The 19,059-nt window shown below is 45.5% G+C and overlaps 1 protein-coding gene across 1 annotated transcript; it reads left to right on the top strand.

Annotated features, from left to right (window-relative positions):
• The first annotated feature begins 6,921 nt into the window (after positions 1-6,921).
• LOC125521308 (acetylajmalan esterase) lies at positions 6,922-8,713 on the top strand. The gene is made up of 5 exons (XM_048686361.2): positions 6,922-7,270; positions 7,407-7,619; positions 7,719-7,867; positions 7,951-8,224; positions 8,301-8,713. The coding sequence occupies exons 1-5, from the start codon at positions 7,018-7,020 to the stop codon at positions 8,540-8,542; spliced, it is 1,131 nt and encodes a 376-aa protein (XP_048542318.2). The 5' UTR covers positions 6,922-7,017; the 3' UTR covers positions 8,543-8,713.
• Positions 8,714-19,059: the final 10,346 nt, after the last annotated feature.

Below are 19,059 nucleotides of genomic sequence, written 5' to 3'. Positions count from 1 at the left end.
GCTTGTATTATTTGAGTCCTTGCTTGTTAGTTTACCACAATAATCCTTTCTATACACACCTTTTGAGAGAGCCATACATGATTTAGAATTTGTTAGAATACTCTATGTGCTTCGCTTATATCTTTTGAGTTATATAATTTTGGTCTAGTACTTCACTTATATATTTTAGAGCACGGTGGTGGATTTGTTTTATAGAAACTATTGATCTCTCATGCTTCACTTGGATTATTTTGAGAGTCTTAAATAGCATGGTAATTTGCTTAAAATCCTAATATGCTCGGTATACAAGATTAATAATAAAAGCTTTCTTATGAGTGTGTTGAATACTATGATAAGTTTGATACTTGATAATTGTTTTGAGATATAAAGATGGTGATATTAAAGTTGTGCTAATTGAGTATTTGTGAATTTGAGAAATACTTGTGTTGAAGCTTGTGATTCCCGTAGCATGCACATATGGTGAACCGTTATGTGATGAAGTCGGAGCATGATTTATTTTTTGATTGCCTTCCTTATGAGTGGCGGTCGGGGATGAGCGATGGTCTTTTCCTAATAATCTATCCCCCTAGGAGCACGCGCGTAATACTTTGCTTTGATAACTTGTAGATTTTTGCAATAAGTATATGAGTTCTTTATGACTAATGTTGAGTCCATGGATTATACGCACTCTCACCCTTCCACCTTTGCTAGCCTCTCTAATACCGTGCACCTTTCGCCGGTATCATACACCCACCATATACCTTCCTCAAAACAGCCACCATACCTACCTATTATGGCATTTCCATAGCCATTCCGAGATATATTGCCATGCAACTTTCCACCGTTTCGTTTATTATGACACACTTCATCATTGTCATATTGCTTAGCATGATCATGTAGTTGGCATCGTATTTGTGGCAAAGCTACCATTCATAATTCTTTCATACATGTCACTCATGTATCATTGCATATCCTGGTACACCGCCGGAGGCATTCATATAGAGTCATATTTTGTTCTAAGTATCGAGTTGTAATTGTTGATTTGTAAGAAAAATAAAAGTGTGATGATCATCATTATTAGAGCATTGTTCCAGTGAGGAAAGCATGATGGAGACTATGATCCCCCCACAAGTTGGGATAAGACTTCGGACGAAAAAAAAGAGAAAGAAAAGAGGCCATAAAAAAAGAAGAGAAAATGCCCAAATAAAAAAAAGAAACAAAATGAGAGAAAAATAGAGAAGGGACAATGTTACTATCCTTTTACCACACTTGTGCTTCAAAGTAGCACCATGATCTTCATAGTAGAGAGTCTCTCATGTTATCACTTTCATATACTAGTGGGAATCTTTCATTCTAGAACTTGGCTTGTATATTCCAATGATGGGCTTCCTCAAATTGCCCTATGTCTTCATGAGCAAGCAAGTTGGATGCACACCCACTTAGTTTATTTTTGAGCTTTCATATACTTATAGCTCTAGTGCATCCGTTGTATGGCAATCCCTACTCACTCACGTTGATATCTATTGATGGGCATCTCCATAGCCCGTTTATAAGCCTAGTTGATGTGAGACTATCTTCTCCCTTTTTGTCTTCTCCACAACCACCACCCTATTCCACCTATAGTGCTATATCCATGGCTCACGCTCATGTATTGCGTGAAAATTGAAAAAGTTTTGAGAATGTCAAAAGTATGAAACAATTGCTTGGCTTGTCATCGGGGTTGTGCATGATTTAAATATTTTGTGTGGTGAAGATAGAGCATAGCCAGACTATATGATTTTGTAGGAATAACTTTCTTTAGCCATGTTATTTTGAGAAGACATAATTGCTTTGTTAGTATGCTTGAAGTATTATTATTTTTATGTCAACATGAACTTTTGTCTTGAATCTTTCGGATCTAAATATTCATATGATTAAGAAGAATTACATTAAAATTATGCCAAGTAGCACTCCGCATCAAAAATTCTGTTTTTATCATTTACCTACTCGAGGACGAGCAGGAATTAAGCTCGGGGATACTTGATACGTCTCCAACGTATCTATAATTTTTGATTGCTCCATGCTATATTATCTACTGTTTTGGACATTATTGGGCTTTATTATCCACTTTTATATTATTTTTGGGACTAACCTATTAATTGGAGGCCCAGCCTAGAATTGCTATTTTTTTTGCCTATTTTAGGGTTTTGAAGAAAAGGAATATCAAACGGAGTCCAAACGGAGTGAAACCTTTGGGAACGTGATTTTCTCAATGAATAAGACCAGAGAGACTTGGACCATACGTCAAGAAAAGAAACAGGAGGCCACGAGGTAGGGGGGCGTGCCTGCCTACCCTAGGCGCGCCCTCCACCCTCGTGGGTCCCCTGTTGCTCCACCGACGTACTCCTTCCTCCTATATATATCCACGTACCCCCAAACGATCAGATACGGAGCCAAAACCCTAATTCCACCGCCGTAACTTTCTGTATCCACGAGGTCCCATCTCGGGGCCTGTTCCGGAGCTCCGCCGGAGGGGGCATCGATCACGGAGGGCTTCTACATCAACACCATAGCCTCTCCGATGAAGTGTGAGTAGTTTACCTCAGACCTACGGGTCCATAGTTAGTAGCTAAATGGCTTCTTCTCTCTTTTTGGATCTCAATACAACGTTCTCCCCCTCTCTTGTGGAGAACTATTCGATGTAATATTCTTTTTGCGGTGTGTTTGTTGAGATCGATGAATTGTGGGTTTATGATCAAGTCTATCTATGAATAATATTTGAATCTTCTCTGAATTCTTTTATGTATGATTGGTTATCTTTGCAAGTCTCTTCGAATTATCAGTTTGGTTTGGCCTACTAGATTGATCTTTCTTGCAATGGGAGAAGTGCTTAGCTTTGGGTTCAATCTTGTGGTGTCCTTTCCCGGTGACAGTAAGGGCAGCAAGGCACGTATTGTATTTTTGCCAGCGAGGATAAAAAGATGGGGTTTTCTTCATATTGCATGAGTCTATCCCTCTACATCATGTCATCTTGCTTAAGGCATTACTCTGTTTTTAACTTAATACTCTAGATGCATGTCGGATAGCGGTCGATGAGTGGAGTAATAGTAGTAGATGCAGCCAGGAGTCGGTCTACTTGTCTCGGACGTGATGCCTATATACATGATCATACCTAGATATTCTCATAACTATGCTCAGTTTTGTCAATTGCTCAACAGTAATTTGTTCACCCACCGTAGAATACTTATGCTCTCGAGAGAAGCCACTAGTGAAACCTATGGCCCCTGGGTCTATCTTTATCTTATTGATCTCCTACTACTTAGTTATTTACTTTGCTATTTACTTTGCCTTTATTTTACTTTGCATCTTTTATCATAAAAATACCAAAAAAATTATCTTATCATATCTATGAGATCTCACTCTCGTAAGTGGCCTTATAGGGATTGACAACCCCTATTTGCGTTGGTTGCGAGGATTTATTTGTTTTATGCAGGTACGAGGGACTCGCGCGTAGCCTCCTACTGGATTGATACCTTGGTTCTCAAAAACTGGGGAAATACTTACGCTACTTTGCTGCATCATCCCTTCCTCTTCGGGGAAAACCAACGCAGTGCTCAAGAGGTAGCAGGGGGACACTCAGGAGAAAGGGCCACTTATCACAGAGTGAATTTAGTATTTCATTGGCAGGGTATGAAGCAAGACGTGATCACATTTGTGAAAAATTGTCCAGTGTGCCAACTGAACAAAGCTGAACATACACCTTACCCTGGTCTGTTAGAACCACTTACTGTGCTAGATTTTGCATGGGCTCATATCAGCATGGACTTTATAGAAGGCTTGCCTACATCAGAAAATAAGAACATGATTTTGGTGGCAGTTGACAGATTCACTAAATATGCTCATTTCATTGCCATGAAACACCCCATCACTGTGTAGTCTGTAGCAAGAGCCTTCTCTGACCATGTGTTCAAATTACATGGAATGCCACTAATAATTGTGACTGACAGAGATAGAATTTTCACTAGCAATCTATGGCAAAAGCTGTTCAAAACACTGAAAATCAAGCTGCACATGAGCACTAGTTATCATCCACAGACAGATGGCCAAACAGAAAGAGTGAATCAGTGTTTGGAGAATTATCTAAGATGTATGTGCTTCCAGCAACCAAGGAAATGGCATGGATGATTAGCCCTAGCTGAGTGGTGGTATAACACTTCCTTCCATACATCTCTGCAAATGACTCCATTCCAAGCTCTTTATGGCTTTCCTCCTCCTATGGTGGCAGAATCAGCTCTGCAAGATACTATTTGTGAAGATAATGATGACTTGTTGCAGAACAGAGAATTGGCAGTAGAGGTGATAAAGCAAAATCTTTTGAAAGCACAAGCTAGAATGAATTTTTTTGCTGACAGAAATAGAAATGAAAGAGAGTTTGCTGTTGGAGATATGGTTTATCTAAAAATCCAGCCTCATAGACACCTCTCTCTCAGTTTACACAGACACATCAAACTCCACTCCAAGTTTTATGGACCATTCATAGTTCTAAGTAAAATTGGAAATCATGCCTACAAATTGCTTCTGCCTGAGGATTGCCAGTTGCATGATACTTTCCATGTCAGCCAGCTCAAGAGGCATATTGGCCCAAAAGTGGTGCCCTCATCCAAACTTCCTCTGGTGGGAGCTGATGGGACAATCATAATTGAGCCTGAAGCAATTCTGGAAAGGAAGCTCATTCCAAGAAGCAAGGTAATATCAGTATTCCAGTTGTGAGATGGTTGGTGAAATGGGCAAATCTGCCTCCAGAAGAAGCAACATGGGAAGATTCAGCTTTCATTCAGAAGGTTTTTCCTGCATTCAGAGCTTGAAGACAAGGTCCAGCTCAATTGGGGGGTATTGTCAAGCCCAAGTCCGAATATCCCCTGTTCCTGCGTGCTAGTTGATCCTACAGCCGTCCATCTCACATCCTGTGGTCATCAGCCGAAGATAACGATTCACTGAAGATGGTCACTCTCCTTCGTCGATCGACCATCCAACGGCTCAGGAGGCGCATGAGAAGCTGTTCATCGTCCGACAAGCCATGTGCTCTGCTTTTCTGCCTTTTCATTTTCTAGCTACTGTAATGGCTATATAAGCCAGCTCTCTCTTTCATTTTGAGGCATGTAAAAGATTATTGGATATAAACCCTAGCCGCCGGTGGCGTGCTAACTACCTTTCCCTTTTATCTGCAATGAAAACCCTAGCTCAATTCTCCAAATTCTCGCCTTAAACCAGTTAGTTCGAGCTTAAATTTAGTTAATCGGGACTCTGGTCCTGACAGCGGCACGGGGCTCGGAGCAGACGCAGAGGCAGAACAAGGGTGGCGGCGCGAGGAGAATCGAGGGAGAGGAGTGGAGGCGGCGGCGGCGTCGAGAGATGGGGGTCGTGCGGAGAGCCCGGGCTAGGTCATGCTAGGTGCTTTCGATCTGTTATGTACCGGTCTCGTTTTTATTTCAATCGCTGGGACAATAAAAAGGGACGTGGACATCGCGGTTACTCGCTCTTGTAGCGACTCTTATTGTGTTTTATAAGACTAATTCGTGATCAGAGATCCTGTTATCTCAACTCTACAGATTTTTTTCTAACAACAATTTGTCTAGTAAAGTGAGTAATCAAGAGAGATCATAGCCGGCTCCTAATAAGAGTGGTTCCAATCGTCACAAGCTTTCGTCCGCACGATCGCGCGGCGGCGAGCGGATCTATCATCCTCCACCGCCCACGGCCGGCCATATCGGCGTAAAGTTGGCTTGGTATGCAAGGAGAGAAGGTTGCACCCGATGGAGCATCCTCCACTCTGCTCGATCGATCGTGCGCATCGTGGTTGTGTAGCTCGATCCATGCACATACCACATCAGCACTGCACCATACATTATTAGGACAGAATCATCATTCAGGTTCAGAGTTCTCGCGTGGAGTCTCGCGCCATGGATTGTGAAGAGAGTACCGTGAACGTACATGCATGCAGAGTGCTCGATTTCCTGGAGCTTGTATACAGCTATATGTGATTCCATTTCCATTTATAGAAGGGAATGTTAGGTTACGTGGTGAGTAGAAATTTAGAATGTTGCTGATCTTTGTTCCATCTTCTTCTGATGAAGTAAGAATTTGTTCCATTATCCTCCACCGCCATATGCCCATATCAGCGTAAAGTTGGCAAGAGGGGGAAATTGCACTCCAGCCGATATCCTCCACTTTGCTCGTGCGTGCGCATCGCAGTTCCGTGGGTGGGCCGGCCGGTGGGGGGCGTACTAATGCTCGATCCTTGTACATGCCACATCGGCAGGAGTGCACTATACAGAATTACAGACTGGTTCGTTCAGGTTCAGAGTTGGAGACAATCAGATTTATACAAGAGTCACTTCAGTTGTGGTTATGGTACTATATGTATAAGGAAAAAAAAACTAGGTCGATCCCATTTGTATTTCTACGGTGTACGGTTTCATTGTGGTACTAGCCCAGCACAGTGAGAACTGTAAATAAGTTTGAAAATAATTTTGAATTAACGTGCCATGCATGCACAACATGAAAATATGCATGAATGATTTCTTTCTTATCTTTTGCAGAGAAACGTACCTACGTTCGTGGCGAGCAATAGTAGTGGAGTCTTTCCTTGTGTGGTCACGATGACTCTCGTCAAAAGGAGAGCCGAGCCCCATCCTTCAGCAAAGCGACAGACACAGAGAATCGCTACGGCACTAGAAAAAGAAGAATGTTTTATTTTCTTTGTGCCACACCCACACGCGCACGTAGGCATGCAGCCGTCCCCGGCCGTCTCGGCGACCAAAACCACCACTCCGTCAATCCACTTACACTCCGGTGGTGCGCGTGCGGCATGTCGCCCGCCCGCCTTGCTCACTACTCCTAGTACACTGCTGCCTTTCCTCTTCGATCTACTTATGTATTATGTACACTATAAAAGAGGTTGTTGGCGAGCACAAACTCCTCACCCATCGTTCGACCAGCTCATCGAGTCCTGTCGAGATACGCACTCACAGCTCTCTCCGACCCACCACTGTTTTCTCCATGGCTTCCTCAACGGCTTTCCTCCTCCTCCTCGTCGCTGCTTTGCACGTGTGTTGCTGCCACGCGCAAGGCGGCGACGACGGCGCCGTGTCGGCGATCTACAGCCTCGGCGATTCCATCACGGACACGGGGAACCTGGTCAAGCAGGCGCCGCCCGGCGCCTTCGAGACCATCAAGCACCTCCCCTACGGCGTCACCTTCGGCCACCCCACCGGCCGATGCTCCGACGGACTCCTCATGATCGACTTCCTCGGTACTTACACATTGCAATTGCAATGTTCCTCAAGTTCCCAGCTACATGCTCTGGTTCAGAGTGAAAAAAAGTGGTACTGTCCGTAGTAAACGTACGTGGTACTCACCCAGTGTTCTGCTCTCACGTGCGAATGCAGCTCAGGACATGGGCCTCCCGTTCCTCAACCCGTACCTGGCCAAGAACATGAGCTTCGACCATGGAGCCAACTTCGCCGTCGCTGGAGCCACCGCCATGGACCCCGCCGACCAGTTCAACGGGAGATTCTCCATGCCTTTCACCGCAAATTCCCTCAAGCTGCAGCTCAGGTGGTTCAAGGACTTCATGAAGTCCACCTTCAACACCGACGAAGGCAATTCAAAAATATTTCTTCCCTCACTACTTTCTCTCAATGCATGCTCTGTTTTCAACAGTCAGGCATACTAATTCTCTGTAAAATTTATGTGTGCAGAAATTCGCAAAAGGCTCCAATCATCTCTGGTTTTGGTCGGGGAGATCGGAGGAAACGACTACAACTTCGCCTTGTTCTGGAATAGGAATGTCAGCGAGGTGGAGAAACTCATCCCATCCGTCGTTCAGACCATCATCGACGCCACCAAGGTACCATCACAAGTCTTCTGACACGTACAATCAATTTTTTTAAACCTGGTGATAATTCTATCGAGGTGCCTCTGTCCTCACAGGAAGTGCTGGACATGGGCGCGGTCAGAGTCATCGTCCCGGGCAACTTCCCCATCGGCTGCCTCCCGAGCTACCTCACCGCGATGGCCTCGCCGGAGCAGTCGGCCTACGACTCCGCAGGCTGCCTCAAGGACCTCAACCTCTTCGCTGCCAAGCACAACGCGCAGCTACAGCGAGCCGTGGCCGGTCTCCGGGCGTCGTACCCCGACGCGGCCATCGCCTACGCCGACTACTTCAACTCCTTCCTCAGCCTCCTCAAGGGTGCCCCGGCGCTGGGTACGCGACATCAAGAGCATCACGATTGAACCGTCACACAATGGCTACCGGTTTAATCCGTTTTCGCCTTCCTCAGGTTTCGACGAGGATAGCACACACAAGGCGTGCTGTGGCGCCGGCGGCAAGTACAACTATGATGAGAGGCGGGCGTGCGGCGTGGAGGGGGCGGCGGTGTGTGCGGACCCATCGGCGTACGTGAGCTGGGACGGCATCCACATGACCCAGGCGGCGTACAAGGCCATGTCCAGGCTCATCTACCATGGGAGGTACCTTCAGCCGCAGATACTCAGCTTCCCGGAGAAGAATGGGCAGACATGATAAACTGTTTGACTCTCCCCTAGACTAGACGATGGAAGCCTCACCGCAACAGTTTGAGCCTTCGACGAGTTCTTCCATGGCTATGCCGCCATATGCTACATATGCGCTCTGCACTATGTATCCAGATTAAACTACTCCGAGCTAAAGTCAAAGTAAAGACGCAGTTTAGCATGTTGAGCAGGGTACACAGTTTACAAACAAAGTTACACCTCTCAAGTAAATTGAGAGGATTTTACGTGTTGATTTGCTACACAGTTACAAACCTACATTTCTCTAAAGAAGTTACAAAGTTCATGTATCTAGCTAGTACTATCACAGTAATCCACTTCTGAGTCCAGACTCATCTGCACTCGCGTTAAAGAAAAAAAATCAAAACAAATACTAGAAAAATTCAAAAATTTCAATATTTTTGCAGGGTAGATTATTGGATGCGTGAGGTCGGCTTCAATTTTCAAATCATTTGGACATCTGAGCAGCTCTCGGCAAAAAAAGCAAATTTAGGATCTATAAAAAAAGTTTACTGTTCATGCTCTGATCTGAATTTCTTTTTTTATTGACTGAGAGCTACTCAGATGTCCAAATGATCTGAAAATTAGAGAGGACCTTATGCAATAAATTTTCTACAATGCAATTTTTTTTTGAATTTTAATGATTTTTTTATGACTAGGTGCAGATGAGGCTAGGCACTGAAACACTGCACTCGTACTATCACTATCACGCTGTCATCTCGGCCGGAAGCCTCCAGTGGCGTTCGATCACTCGTACTATCACTATCACGCTGTCATCTCGGCCGGAAGCCTCCAGTGGCGTTCGATCCCTTAGAGCACGGGGGCAAATCTTACAAGAAAAAACTACGGGCAAATACACACGCCCAAGTTCAAACACTTACAGCTAAGATTTAACAGCCTTGATTTGATCTTTTTTTTTGAAAAGGGGGGCTCCCGGCCTCTATATCATAACGATGTATATGACCAACTTTATAAATAAGCAAATAGGTTTAATAATGTCTTAAAGTTTCGAACGAAAGTAAAGGAAAGCTCACAAAGAGCCAAAGGGCCAATAATAAACTAGCCAAAAAAGCCACAACTGGCTGGCATAAGAAAGATAGGTAAACTAATTGCCTATCCTATTACATGACCGCCATCCAAACCGGTTGAAGATATCCCGTGCTACCATCTTTCACCGGATAGATTAGTAACCAAACGCTCCCTGGCCTCCTCGAAGTGAGTAGTGACCACATACGGATCAACGCAGTGGCTCGGAAGATAACCTGCAAAAATGAATATTTGTTGTTCTGTTAAAAACCAAATCATTTCCGCAGTTCCAGACTGCCCACAAAAAAACACATACTCCTACGCGAATGTGTCTCCTGTTTCGGACTCTATCCCGTTAAGCCACGTTCCAAATAACACGCTGACAGAACTCGTAGGAGTAATGTTATGTTGGAGATATGCCCTAGAGGCAATCATGTATGATGATATTTCCTATGTGTTTACGAATAAAGATAGTCCTTGTACATTATCAATGATGTGTATCAGCAAGTATGTGACTTGTTTGTGAGACTATGCATTGTATGATGAACGTCCTAAAAGGTCCCTAGTCGAAAGGGCTGTGTGGACGTGCAGCCATCTAGACTAGCATATGACACGGTCGATGGCTTGGTCTCACTAGCCATGGGACATTGGATGCTAACTGGATAATATGGATTCGGAAGGATCTGGTCGGATTCGATGTAGTCGGATCCAAGTTGAGATAAGTCCGAGTCGGACAGACCCAACTATGAGATGCAGCGATATGTCATCTGTGAATCTCTAGTACAACATACGTTCTATGTCCTAAGACCTGAGCTGGCACATATACTCGGGATGGTAACAGACTTGCTTTGGGCCAACCAAACATTACTCCATGACTGGGTAGTTACAAAGGTAGGTTTCGGGCTTGTCTAGACCCATGCTGCGAGACATGGTCGAGTAAGATGGGATTTGCCCCTCCGATCAGGAGAGATATACTCTGGGCCCCTCGTGTGATCCGACCAGAATAAGCATGGCCATGCGACAAGGATTATGAGATAATCTGGTTTGTGGTCGGCATCACTGGAACGAGAAAGAGATCAGGCTAGCATAAGAATGACAGACTCGCCTTGAGCCCGACAACATATATCATGTGGTAAAAGAAATGGAAGTGTGATGTACAGGTTCGCCTAACCAGCTTCATCGCCAGCTTGGTGGTTGGCACGCCTTGCTAGAGGCCGCTACCAGCCATGTAGTCGGGATGTGATCCGAACTGCGACCAAGCCGGCTTGAACCTAAGGGGTCGCGCGCTTAAGGGAAGGAACCTACGAGGTTGGATCCAAGGACACTAGTCGGATGTGATCCGAGCTGTATTTGGATTGTGACCGAGTAGACTTATGGGCTTTAGGGTCCGTGCGAGGCCAAAGTATTGAGCCCGCGATGGACATCTACATAAAGTGGGGTGCGGCAAACTCATGCGTTTTGATCGCTTCGGCGCTGTCACTAGGGTTTGCATGTGTTGCGAATAGACACCTTCACTCGCCGCCGATTGTGTGATCGGACCTAGCAGTCCGCCGCACGACGTTCCTCCTGCACGCGCGGATACCGTTAGAGGCGGTGCACTTACGCCGCTCCGGCGAACCTGTACGTGGGAACCAATTACCGGTTGTACGAGGGAGATCGGACGAGGAGGAGACGATCCACGCGGACACACTGCCCCAACTCTTCTTCCGCTGCACGACACTGCACGTCTAGTGGTAACGAACTGTGATCCATCTCCTGTAGCATGTTCTTTGTTTTTCCGCGCGTAGGAAAATTTTAATTTACAGTCGACGCACCCTACCGTAGAACCCAACAGTCGTATCAGAGCCTCTGCTGTAGGATTTGGATTCAGATCATATGCATATTAGATATGTGGAGGCGATAGATGAGATCTGTTGTCGTTGATGAGATCGGCTATGTGCACGGTTGATGTGATCAACTCCACATGGGGATCGTTGAGGCTATGTTTTCTGATGATCGGAGTCGATGAGGTCGTGACACAACCTACCCCTACCGGTCGGCAGCCGCCATTGGGGTTAACAGTGGAACGTAAATCCGAATCGGGCTCGCAATGATCGATAAGATCGGTCAGATCAGAGAATTCAGCGTGATCAGAGTTCAGATGTGATCTGTGATTTCCAAAAACGTCGGGCGCTGCCCCTTCGAACCCCGCCCGCTAACCGGCTAGAGGGACTGCTGTGTGCGTAGCGCCTTGTATTTCGTACACGATCACTCAAACCGGTAAAATGCGATTCTATGCATAACTTTATTTTGCAGGGTTTGATGTGAATAGTATGGCTCATGTGTATGTGATGCATGTGTGTAAATTATACATGGCCTGCTTGTCATGTTTGTCAGCCGGCAGGAGCCAAAGTGCTGTCATTATATTGTATAACAACCTGCGTGTCGACTTATGACTCTATGTAAAATTCATTACTAGTTGTAGTAGTTGGATAATAGAGATCAGGTTGGTAGTTTGGCGGCCCGGCGTGACAAACAAGATGGAGTTTCTAGATGGTCATCGGAGTTGGAGCCGACCTGGAAGAACATCCATGAAGAAGCCATACTATTTCACAATATATGTTTTACTTGTGATTGTTATGCTTCTTTGTTTCTATGCATGTTAGAATGGTAGAAAGATCCCTCATGAATATCAAGTAAATTGCCATTCCGAATGTTGCACCTTCGCACGTCAAGTACATCTAGTAGTGGGCTCATAAAATTGGGGTGCTGCTAGATGTCCTTGAACTGAAGGGTTTGTGTCGGACACGGACATGCACTGCATTAGGTTAACTTGACAAGGCTATCAAAACGGTTTTGGGCTTTGTGGCAAAAGAGGTCGGGAGCCGGGGTATGAGATACCTACCCGGCCGACAGGAGTCGTATAGAGATACGATTAGCAAGGAGTTGCTTACCGGATAGGCATGTTGTCTAGCAGTGATGCTAAAGCTCACTAGTTGCATGTGCTAGTCGGATCCTGAATCACTAATAGTTTGCGGAGGGATGCTGACTTTAGTGGGAGTATTTCTGTTTAAGGCTAGAATTACTCTACATAAACACATTGCTTCGTGATTGCATATTTTTACATTGCAGATCAATGGCACCACCTGCTCAACCCAACTTTGCATTGAAATCAATTCTGGAAAAGGATAAACTGAATGGAACAAACTTTACTACCTGGTATAGAAATTTGAGAATGGTTCTCAAGCATGATAAAAAGGAACATGTTCTAGAGGATTCGCTTCCAGAGGAACCTGCCGATAATGCTAGTACCAAAACCAAGAATGCCTACCAGAAACTCGTTGATGAATCAAATGAGATCAGCTGCCTCATGCTGGCTTGTATGGAGCCCGATTTGCAGCAGCATTTTGAAGACGTTGGGGCTTTCGATATGATCGAGAGTCTCAAGAGCATGTTTCAGGTGCAGGCTAGGACCGAAAGGTTCAACGTTGGCGATCCTTGATGGATTGTAAGCTGAAGGAAGGTGATCCACTGAGCCCGCATGTGATCAAGATGATCGGATATGTGCAAGCTTTGGATCGGTTGGGCTTCCCACTCTTGGATGAGCTGGCTACTGATGCAGTTCTGAGTTCTCTTCCGCCCAGCTATGGGACGTTCATCTCAAACTATCATATGCATGGCATGGATAAGAAGCTCACTGAATTGCATGGGATGCTCAAAGTGGCAGAGCAGGATATTAAGAAAGGCACGCATCAAGTGTTGATGGTGCAGAAATCGGCTAAGTTCAAGAAGAGTTGGTCTAAAAAAAGGCTAAGGCAAAGGGCACGGAGACGGTAACCTCCGCTGATGCGCCGAAGTCTAGACCGGACTCAAAGACCATTTGCTATCATTGCATGGAAACTGGTCACTGGAAGAGGAACTGTAGCAAGTGGCTTGCAGAGCATGGCAAGAAGGCCGGGAATGCTGCTTCAGGCAAAGGTACACTTGTTGCATATGTTATAGACATTTACCTTGCTGACATACCTAGAAGCTCTTGGGTATTTGATACCGGATCGGTTGTTCACATTTGCAACTCGATGCAGGGGCTGGTAAGAACTAGGTGTGTGGCACAAGGAGAGATTGACATCAGGGTCGGCAAAAAAGCAAGAGTTGCTGCGTTGGAGGTCGACACGATGCATCTCCAGCTTCCTTCTGGATTTATTTTGGAATTGAATAATTGTTATTACATTCCTGCACTTAGTCGGAACATTATTTCTGCCTCATGCTTGATGAGTTAGGGTTATGAATTCAATTTAAAGGACAATGGTTGTTCGATTTATTTGAATGGTATGTTCCACGGCTATTCACCCATTGTAGATGGGTTATTAATATTGAATCTAGAACAGGAACCGGTCTATAACGTGAATGTCAAGAGGCATAAGCCTAATGAGATAAATCCAACATACTTCTGGCATTGCCGGCTTGGACACATTAGTCTGAAACACATGAAGAAGCTCCATGATGATGGACTCCTAACTTCAACCGACTTTGGGTCATTCGAGACATGCAAATCATGCTTGCTCGGCAAGATGACTAAGTCCCCTTTCTCAAAGAGTTGTGAGAGGGCATCCGAGCTGTTGGAACTGATACCCAGTGATGTGTGTGGACCAATGAGCACAACCGCTAGAGGTGGCTATCAGTACTTTGTGACTTTTACCAACGACTTGAGTAGATATGGATATATCTATTTGATGAGGCACAAGTCGGAATCTTTTGAAAAGTTCAAAGAGTTTCAAAACGAGGTTGAGAATCAGCTCGGCAAGACTATAAAACTTCTATGATCTGATCGTGGAGGTGAGTACATGAGCCAGGAGTTTGATGATCATCTGAAAAGAAGAGGTATAGTACCTCAGCTCACACCTCCGAGTACGCCACAGAGAAATGGTGTATCGGAATGGAGGAATCGTACCTTGTTGGACATGGTTCGATCTATGATGAGCAAATCGGATTTACCCTTGTCATCCTGGGGATACGCTCTAGAAACTGCAGCTTTCACACTTAACAGGGTGTTGGAAATATTCCCTAGAGGCAATCATAAAAGGATTATTATTATATTTCCTTGTTCATGATAATTGTCTTTTATTCATGCTATAATTGTGTTATCCGGAAATCGTAATACATGTGTGAATACTTAGACACCAACATGTCCCTAGTAAGCCTCTAGTTAACTAGCTCGTTGATCAACAGATATTCATGGTTTCCTGACTATGGACATTGGATGTCATTGATAACGAGATCACATCATTAGGAGAATGATGTGATGGACAAGACCCAATCCTAAACATAGCACAAGATCGTATAGTTCGTTTGCTAGAGTTTTTCCAATGTCAAGTATCTTTTCCTTAGACCATGAGATCGTGTAACTCCCGGATACCGTAGGAGTGCTTTGGGGTGTACCAAACGTCACAACGTAACTGGGTGACTATAAAGGTATACTACGGGTATCTCCGAAAGTGTCTGTTGGGTTGACATGGATCAAGACTGGGATTTGTCACTCCGTATGACGGAGAGGTATCTCTGGGCCCACTCGGTAATGCATCATCATAATGAGCTCAAAGTGACCAAGTGTCTGGTCACGGGATCATGCATTACGGTACGAGTAAAGTGACTTGCCGGTAACGAGATTGAACGAGGTATTGGGATACCGACGATCGAATCTCGGGCAAGTAACGTACCGATTGACAAAGGGAATTGTATACGGGGTTGCTTGAATCCTCGACATCGTGGTTCATCCGGTGAGATCATCGAGGAGCATGTGGGAGCGAACATGGGTATCCAGATCCCGCTGTTGGTTATTGACCGGAGAGCCATCTCGGTCATGTCTACATGTCTCCCGAACCCATAGGGTCTACACACTTAAGGTTCGGTGACGCTAGGGTTGTAGAGATATGAATATGCAGTAACCCGAAAGTTGTTCAGAGTCCCGGATGAGATCCCGGACGTCACGAGGGGTTCCGGAATGGTCCAGAGGTGAAGAATTATATATAGGAAGTGCAGTTTCGGCCATCGGGAGAGTTTCGGGGGTCACCGGTATTGTACCGGGACCACCGGAAGGGTCCCGGGGGTCCACCGGGTGGGGCCACCCATCCCGGAGGGCCCCATGGGCCAAAGTGGGGAGGGGAACCAGCCCATAGTGGGCTGGTGCGCCCCCCTTGGCCCATCCCATGCGCCTAGGGTTGGGAACCCTAGGGTGGGGGGGGAGGCGCCCCACCTGGCTTGGGAGGCACTCCACCCCTTGGCCGCCGCCCCCCCTAGGAGATCCCATCTCCTAGGGCCGGCGCACCCCTAGGGGGTCTATATAAGGGGGGGGGAGGGGGCAGCCGCAACCTTGAGTCTTGGCGCCTCCCTCTCCCCTGCTACACCTCTCCCTCTCGCAGTAGAACGGCGAAGCCCTGCTGCAGTGACCCCTGCATCCACCACCACTCCGTCGTGCTGCTGGATCTTCATCAACCTGTCCTTCCCCCTTGCTGGATCAAGAAGGAGGAGACGTCACGCTGACCGTACGTGTGTTGAACGCGGAGGTGCCGTCCGTTCGGCGCTAGGATCTCCGGTGATTTGGATCACGTCGAGTACGACTTCCTCATCCCCATTCTTTGAACGCTTCCGCGCGTGATCTACAAAGATATGTAGATGCAATCCGATCACTCGTTGCTAGATGAACTCATAGATGGATCTTGGTGAAACCATAGGAAATTTTTTGTTTTCTGCAACGTTCCCCAACAGTGGCATCATGAGCTAGGTCTATGCGTAGTTCTCTTTGCACGAGTAGAACACAATTTGTTGTGGGTGTAGATGTTGTCAACTTTCTTGCCGCTACTAGTATTATTTTGCTTCAACAGTATTGTGGGATGAAGCGGCCCAGACCAACCTTACACGTACGCTTACATGAGATCGGTTCCACCGACTGACTTGCACTAGTTGCATAAGGTGGCTGGCGGGTGTCTGTCTCTCCCACTTTAGTTGGAGCGGATTCGATGAAAAGGGTCCTTATGAAGGGTAAATAGAAGTTGAAAAATCACGTTGTGGCTTTCACGTAGGTAAGAAAACGTTCTTGCTAGAACCCTATTGCAGCCACGTAAAACTTGCAACAACAATTAGAGGGCGTCTAACTTGTTTTTGCAGCAAGTGTTTTGTGATGTGATATGGCCAAACTTGTGATGAATGATGAATGATATATATGTGATGTATGAGATGTTCATGCTATTGTAATAGGAATCACGACTTGCATGTCGATGAGTATGACAACCGGCAGGAGCCATAGGAGTTGTCTTTATTTTTTGTATGACCTGCGTGTCATTGAGAAACGCCATGTAAATTACTTTACTTTATTGCTAAACATGTTAGCCATAGTAGTAGAAGTAATAGTTGGCGAGCAACTTCATGGAGACATGATGATGGAGATCATGATGATGGAGATCATGCTGTCATGCCGGTGACAAGATGATCATGGAGCCCCAAGATGGAGATCAAAGGAGCTATGTGATATTGGCCATATCATGTCACTATTATTATTTGATTGCATGTGATGTTTATCATGTTTTTGCATCTTTTTAGTTAGAACGACGGTAGTAAATAAGATGATCCCTCATAATAATTTCAAGAAAGTGTTCCCCCTAACTGTGCACCGTTGCGACAGTTCGTTGTTTCGAAGCACCACATGATGATCGGGTGTGATAGATTCCAACGTTCACATACAACGGGTGTAAGACAGATTTACACATGTAAACACTTAAGTTGACTTGACGAGCCTAGCATGTACAGACATGGCCTCGGAACACAGAAGACCGAAAGGTCGAGCATGAGTCATATAGAAGATACGGTCAACATGAAGATGTTCACCGATGTTGACTAGTCCGTCTCACGTGATGATCGGACACGGCCTAGTTAACTCGGATCATGTTATACTTAGATGACTGGAGGGATGTCTATCTGAGTGGGAGTTCATTGAATAATTTGATTAGATGAACTTAATTATCATGAACTTAGTCTAAAATCTTTACAACATGTATTATAGATCAAATGGCCAACGTTGTCCTCAACTTCAACGCGTTCCTAGAGAAAACCAAGCTGAAAGACGATGGCAGCAACTATACGGACTGGGTCCAGAACCTGAGGATCATCCTCATAGCTGCCAAAAAAGATTATGTCCTACAAGCACCGCTAGGTGAAGCACCTGCTCTCCCTGCAGAACAAGACGTTATGAACGCTTGGCAGACACGTACCGATGATTACTCCCTCGTTCAGTGCGGCATGCTTTACAGCTTAGAGCCGGGGCTCCAAAAGCGTTTTGAGAGACACGGAGCATATGAGATGTTCAAAGAGCTGAAAATGGTTTTTCAAGCTTATGCCCAGGTCGAGAGATATGAAGTCTCCGACAAGTTCTTCAGCTGTAAGATGGAGGAAAACAGCTCTGTCAGTGAGCACATACTCACTATGTCTGGGTTACATAACCGCTTGACTCAGCTGGGAGTTAATCTCCCGGATGACGCGGTCATTGACAGAATCCTTCAGTCGCTTCCACTGAGCTACAAGAGCTTTGTGAGGAACTTCAATATGCAGGGGATGGAAAATACCATTCCTGAAGTATTTGCAATGCTGAAATCAGCAGAGGTAGAAGTCAAAAAGGAACATCAAGTGTTGATGGTGAATAAAACCACTAAGTTCAAGAAAGGCAAGGGTAAGAAAAACTTCAAGAAGGAAGGCAAGGAGTTGCCGCGCCCGGCAAGCAAGCTGCCGGGAAGAAGCCAAAGAATGGACCCAAGCTCGAGACTGAGTGCTTTTATTGCAAGGAAAGTGGTCACTGGAAGCGGAACTGCCCCAAATACTTAGCGGACAAGAAGGCCAGCAAAACGAAAGGTATACGTGATATACATGTAATTGATGTGTACCTTACCAGTACTCGTAGTAGCTCCTGGGTATTTGATACCGGTGCAGTGCTCACATTTGTAACTCAAAGCAGGAGCTGCGGAATAAGCGGAGACTGGCGAAGGACGAGGTGACGATGCGCGTCGGGAATGGTTCCAAGGTCGATGTGATCGCCGTCGGCACGCTACCTCTATATTTACCTATGGGATTAGTTTTGAACCTCAATAATTGTTATTTAGTGCCAAGTTTGAGCATGAACATTGTATCAGGATCTCGTTTAATACGAGATGGCTACTCATTTAAATCCGAGAATAATGGTTGTTCTATTTATATGAGAGATATGTTTTATGGTCATGCTCCGATGGTGAATGGTTTATTCTTAATGAATCTCGAGCGTAATGCTACACATATTCATAGTGTGAGTACCAAAAGATGTAAGGTTGATAATGATAGTCCCACATACTTGTGGCACTGCCACCTTGGTCACATAGGTGTCAAACGCATGAAGAAGCTCCATGCAGATGGACTTTTAGAGTCTCTTGATTACGAATCATTTGACACGTGCGAACCATGCCTCATGGGTAAAATGACCAAGACTCC

The sequence above is a fragment of the Triticum urartu genome, chromosome 7A (genome assembly GCF_056163025.1).
Source record: "Triticum urartu cultivar PI428250 chromosome 7A, HENAU_Tu73, whole genome shotgun sequence".
NCBI classification, from domain to species: domain Eukaryota; kingdom Viridiplantae; phylum Streptophyta; class Magnoliopsida; order Poales; family Poaceae; genus Triticum; species Triticum urartu.
The sequence above is the reverse complement of the archived record's forward strand: the minus strand, read 5'-3'. Positions and strand labels throughout refer to the sequence as shown.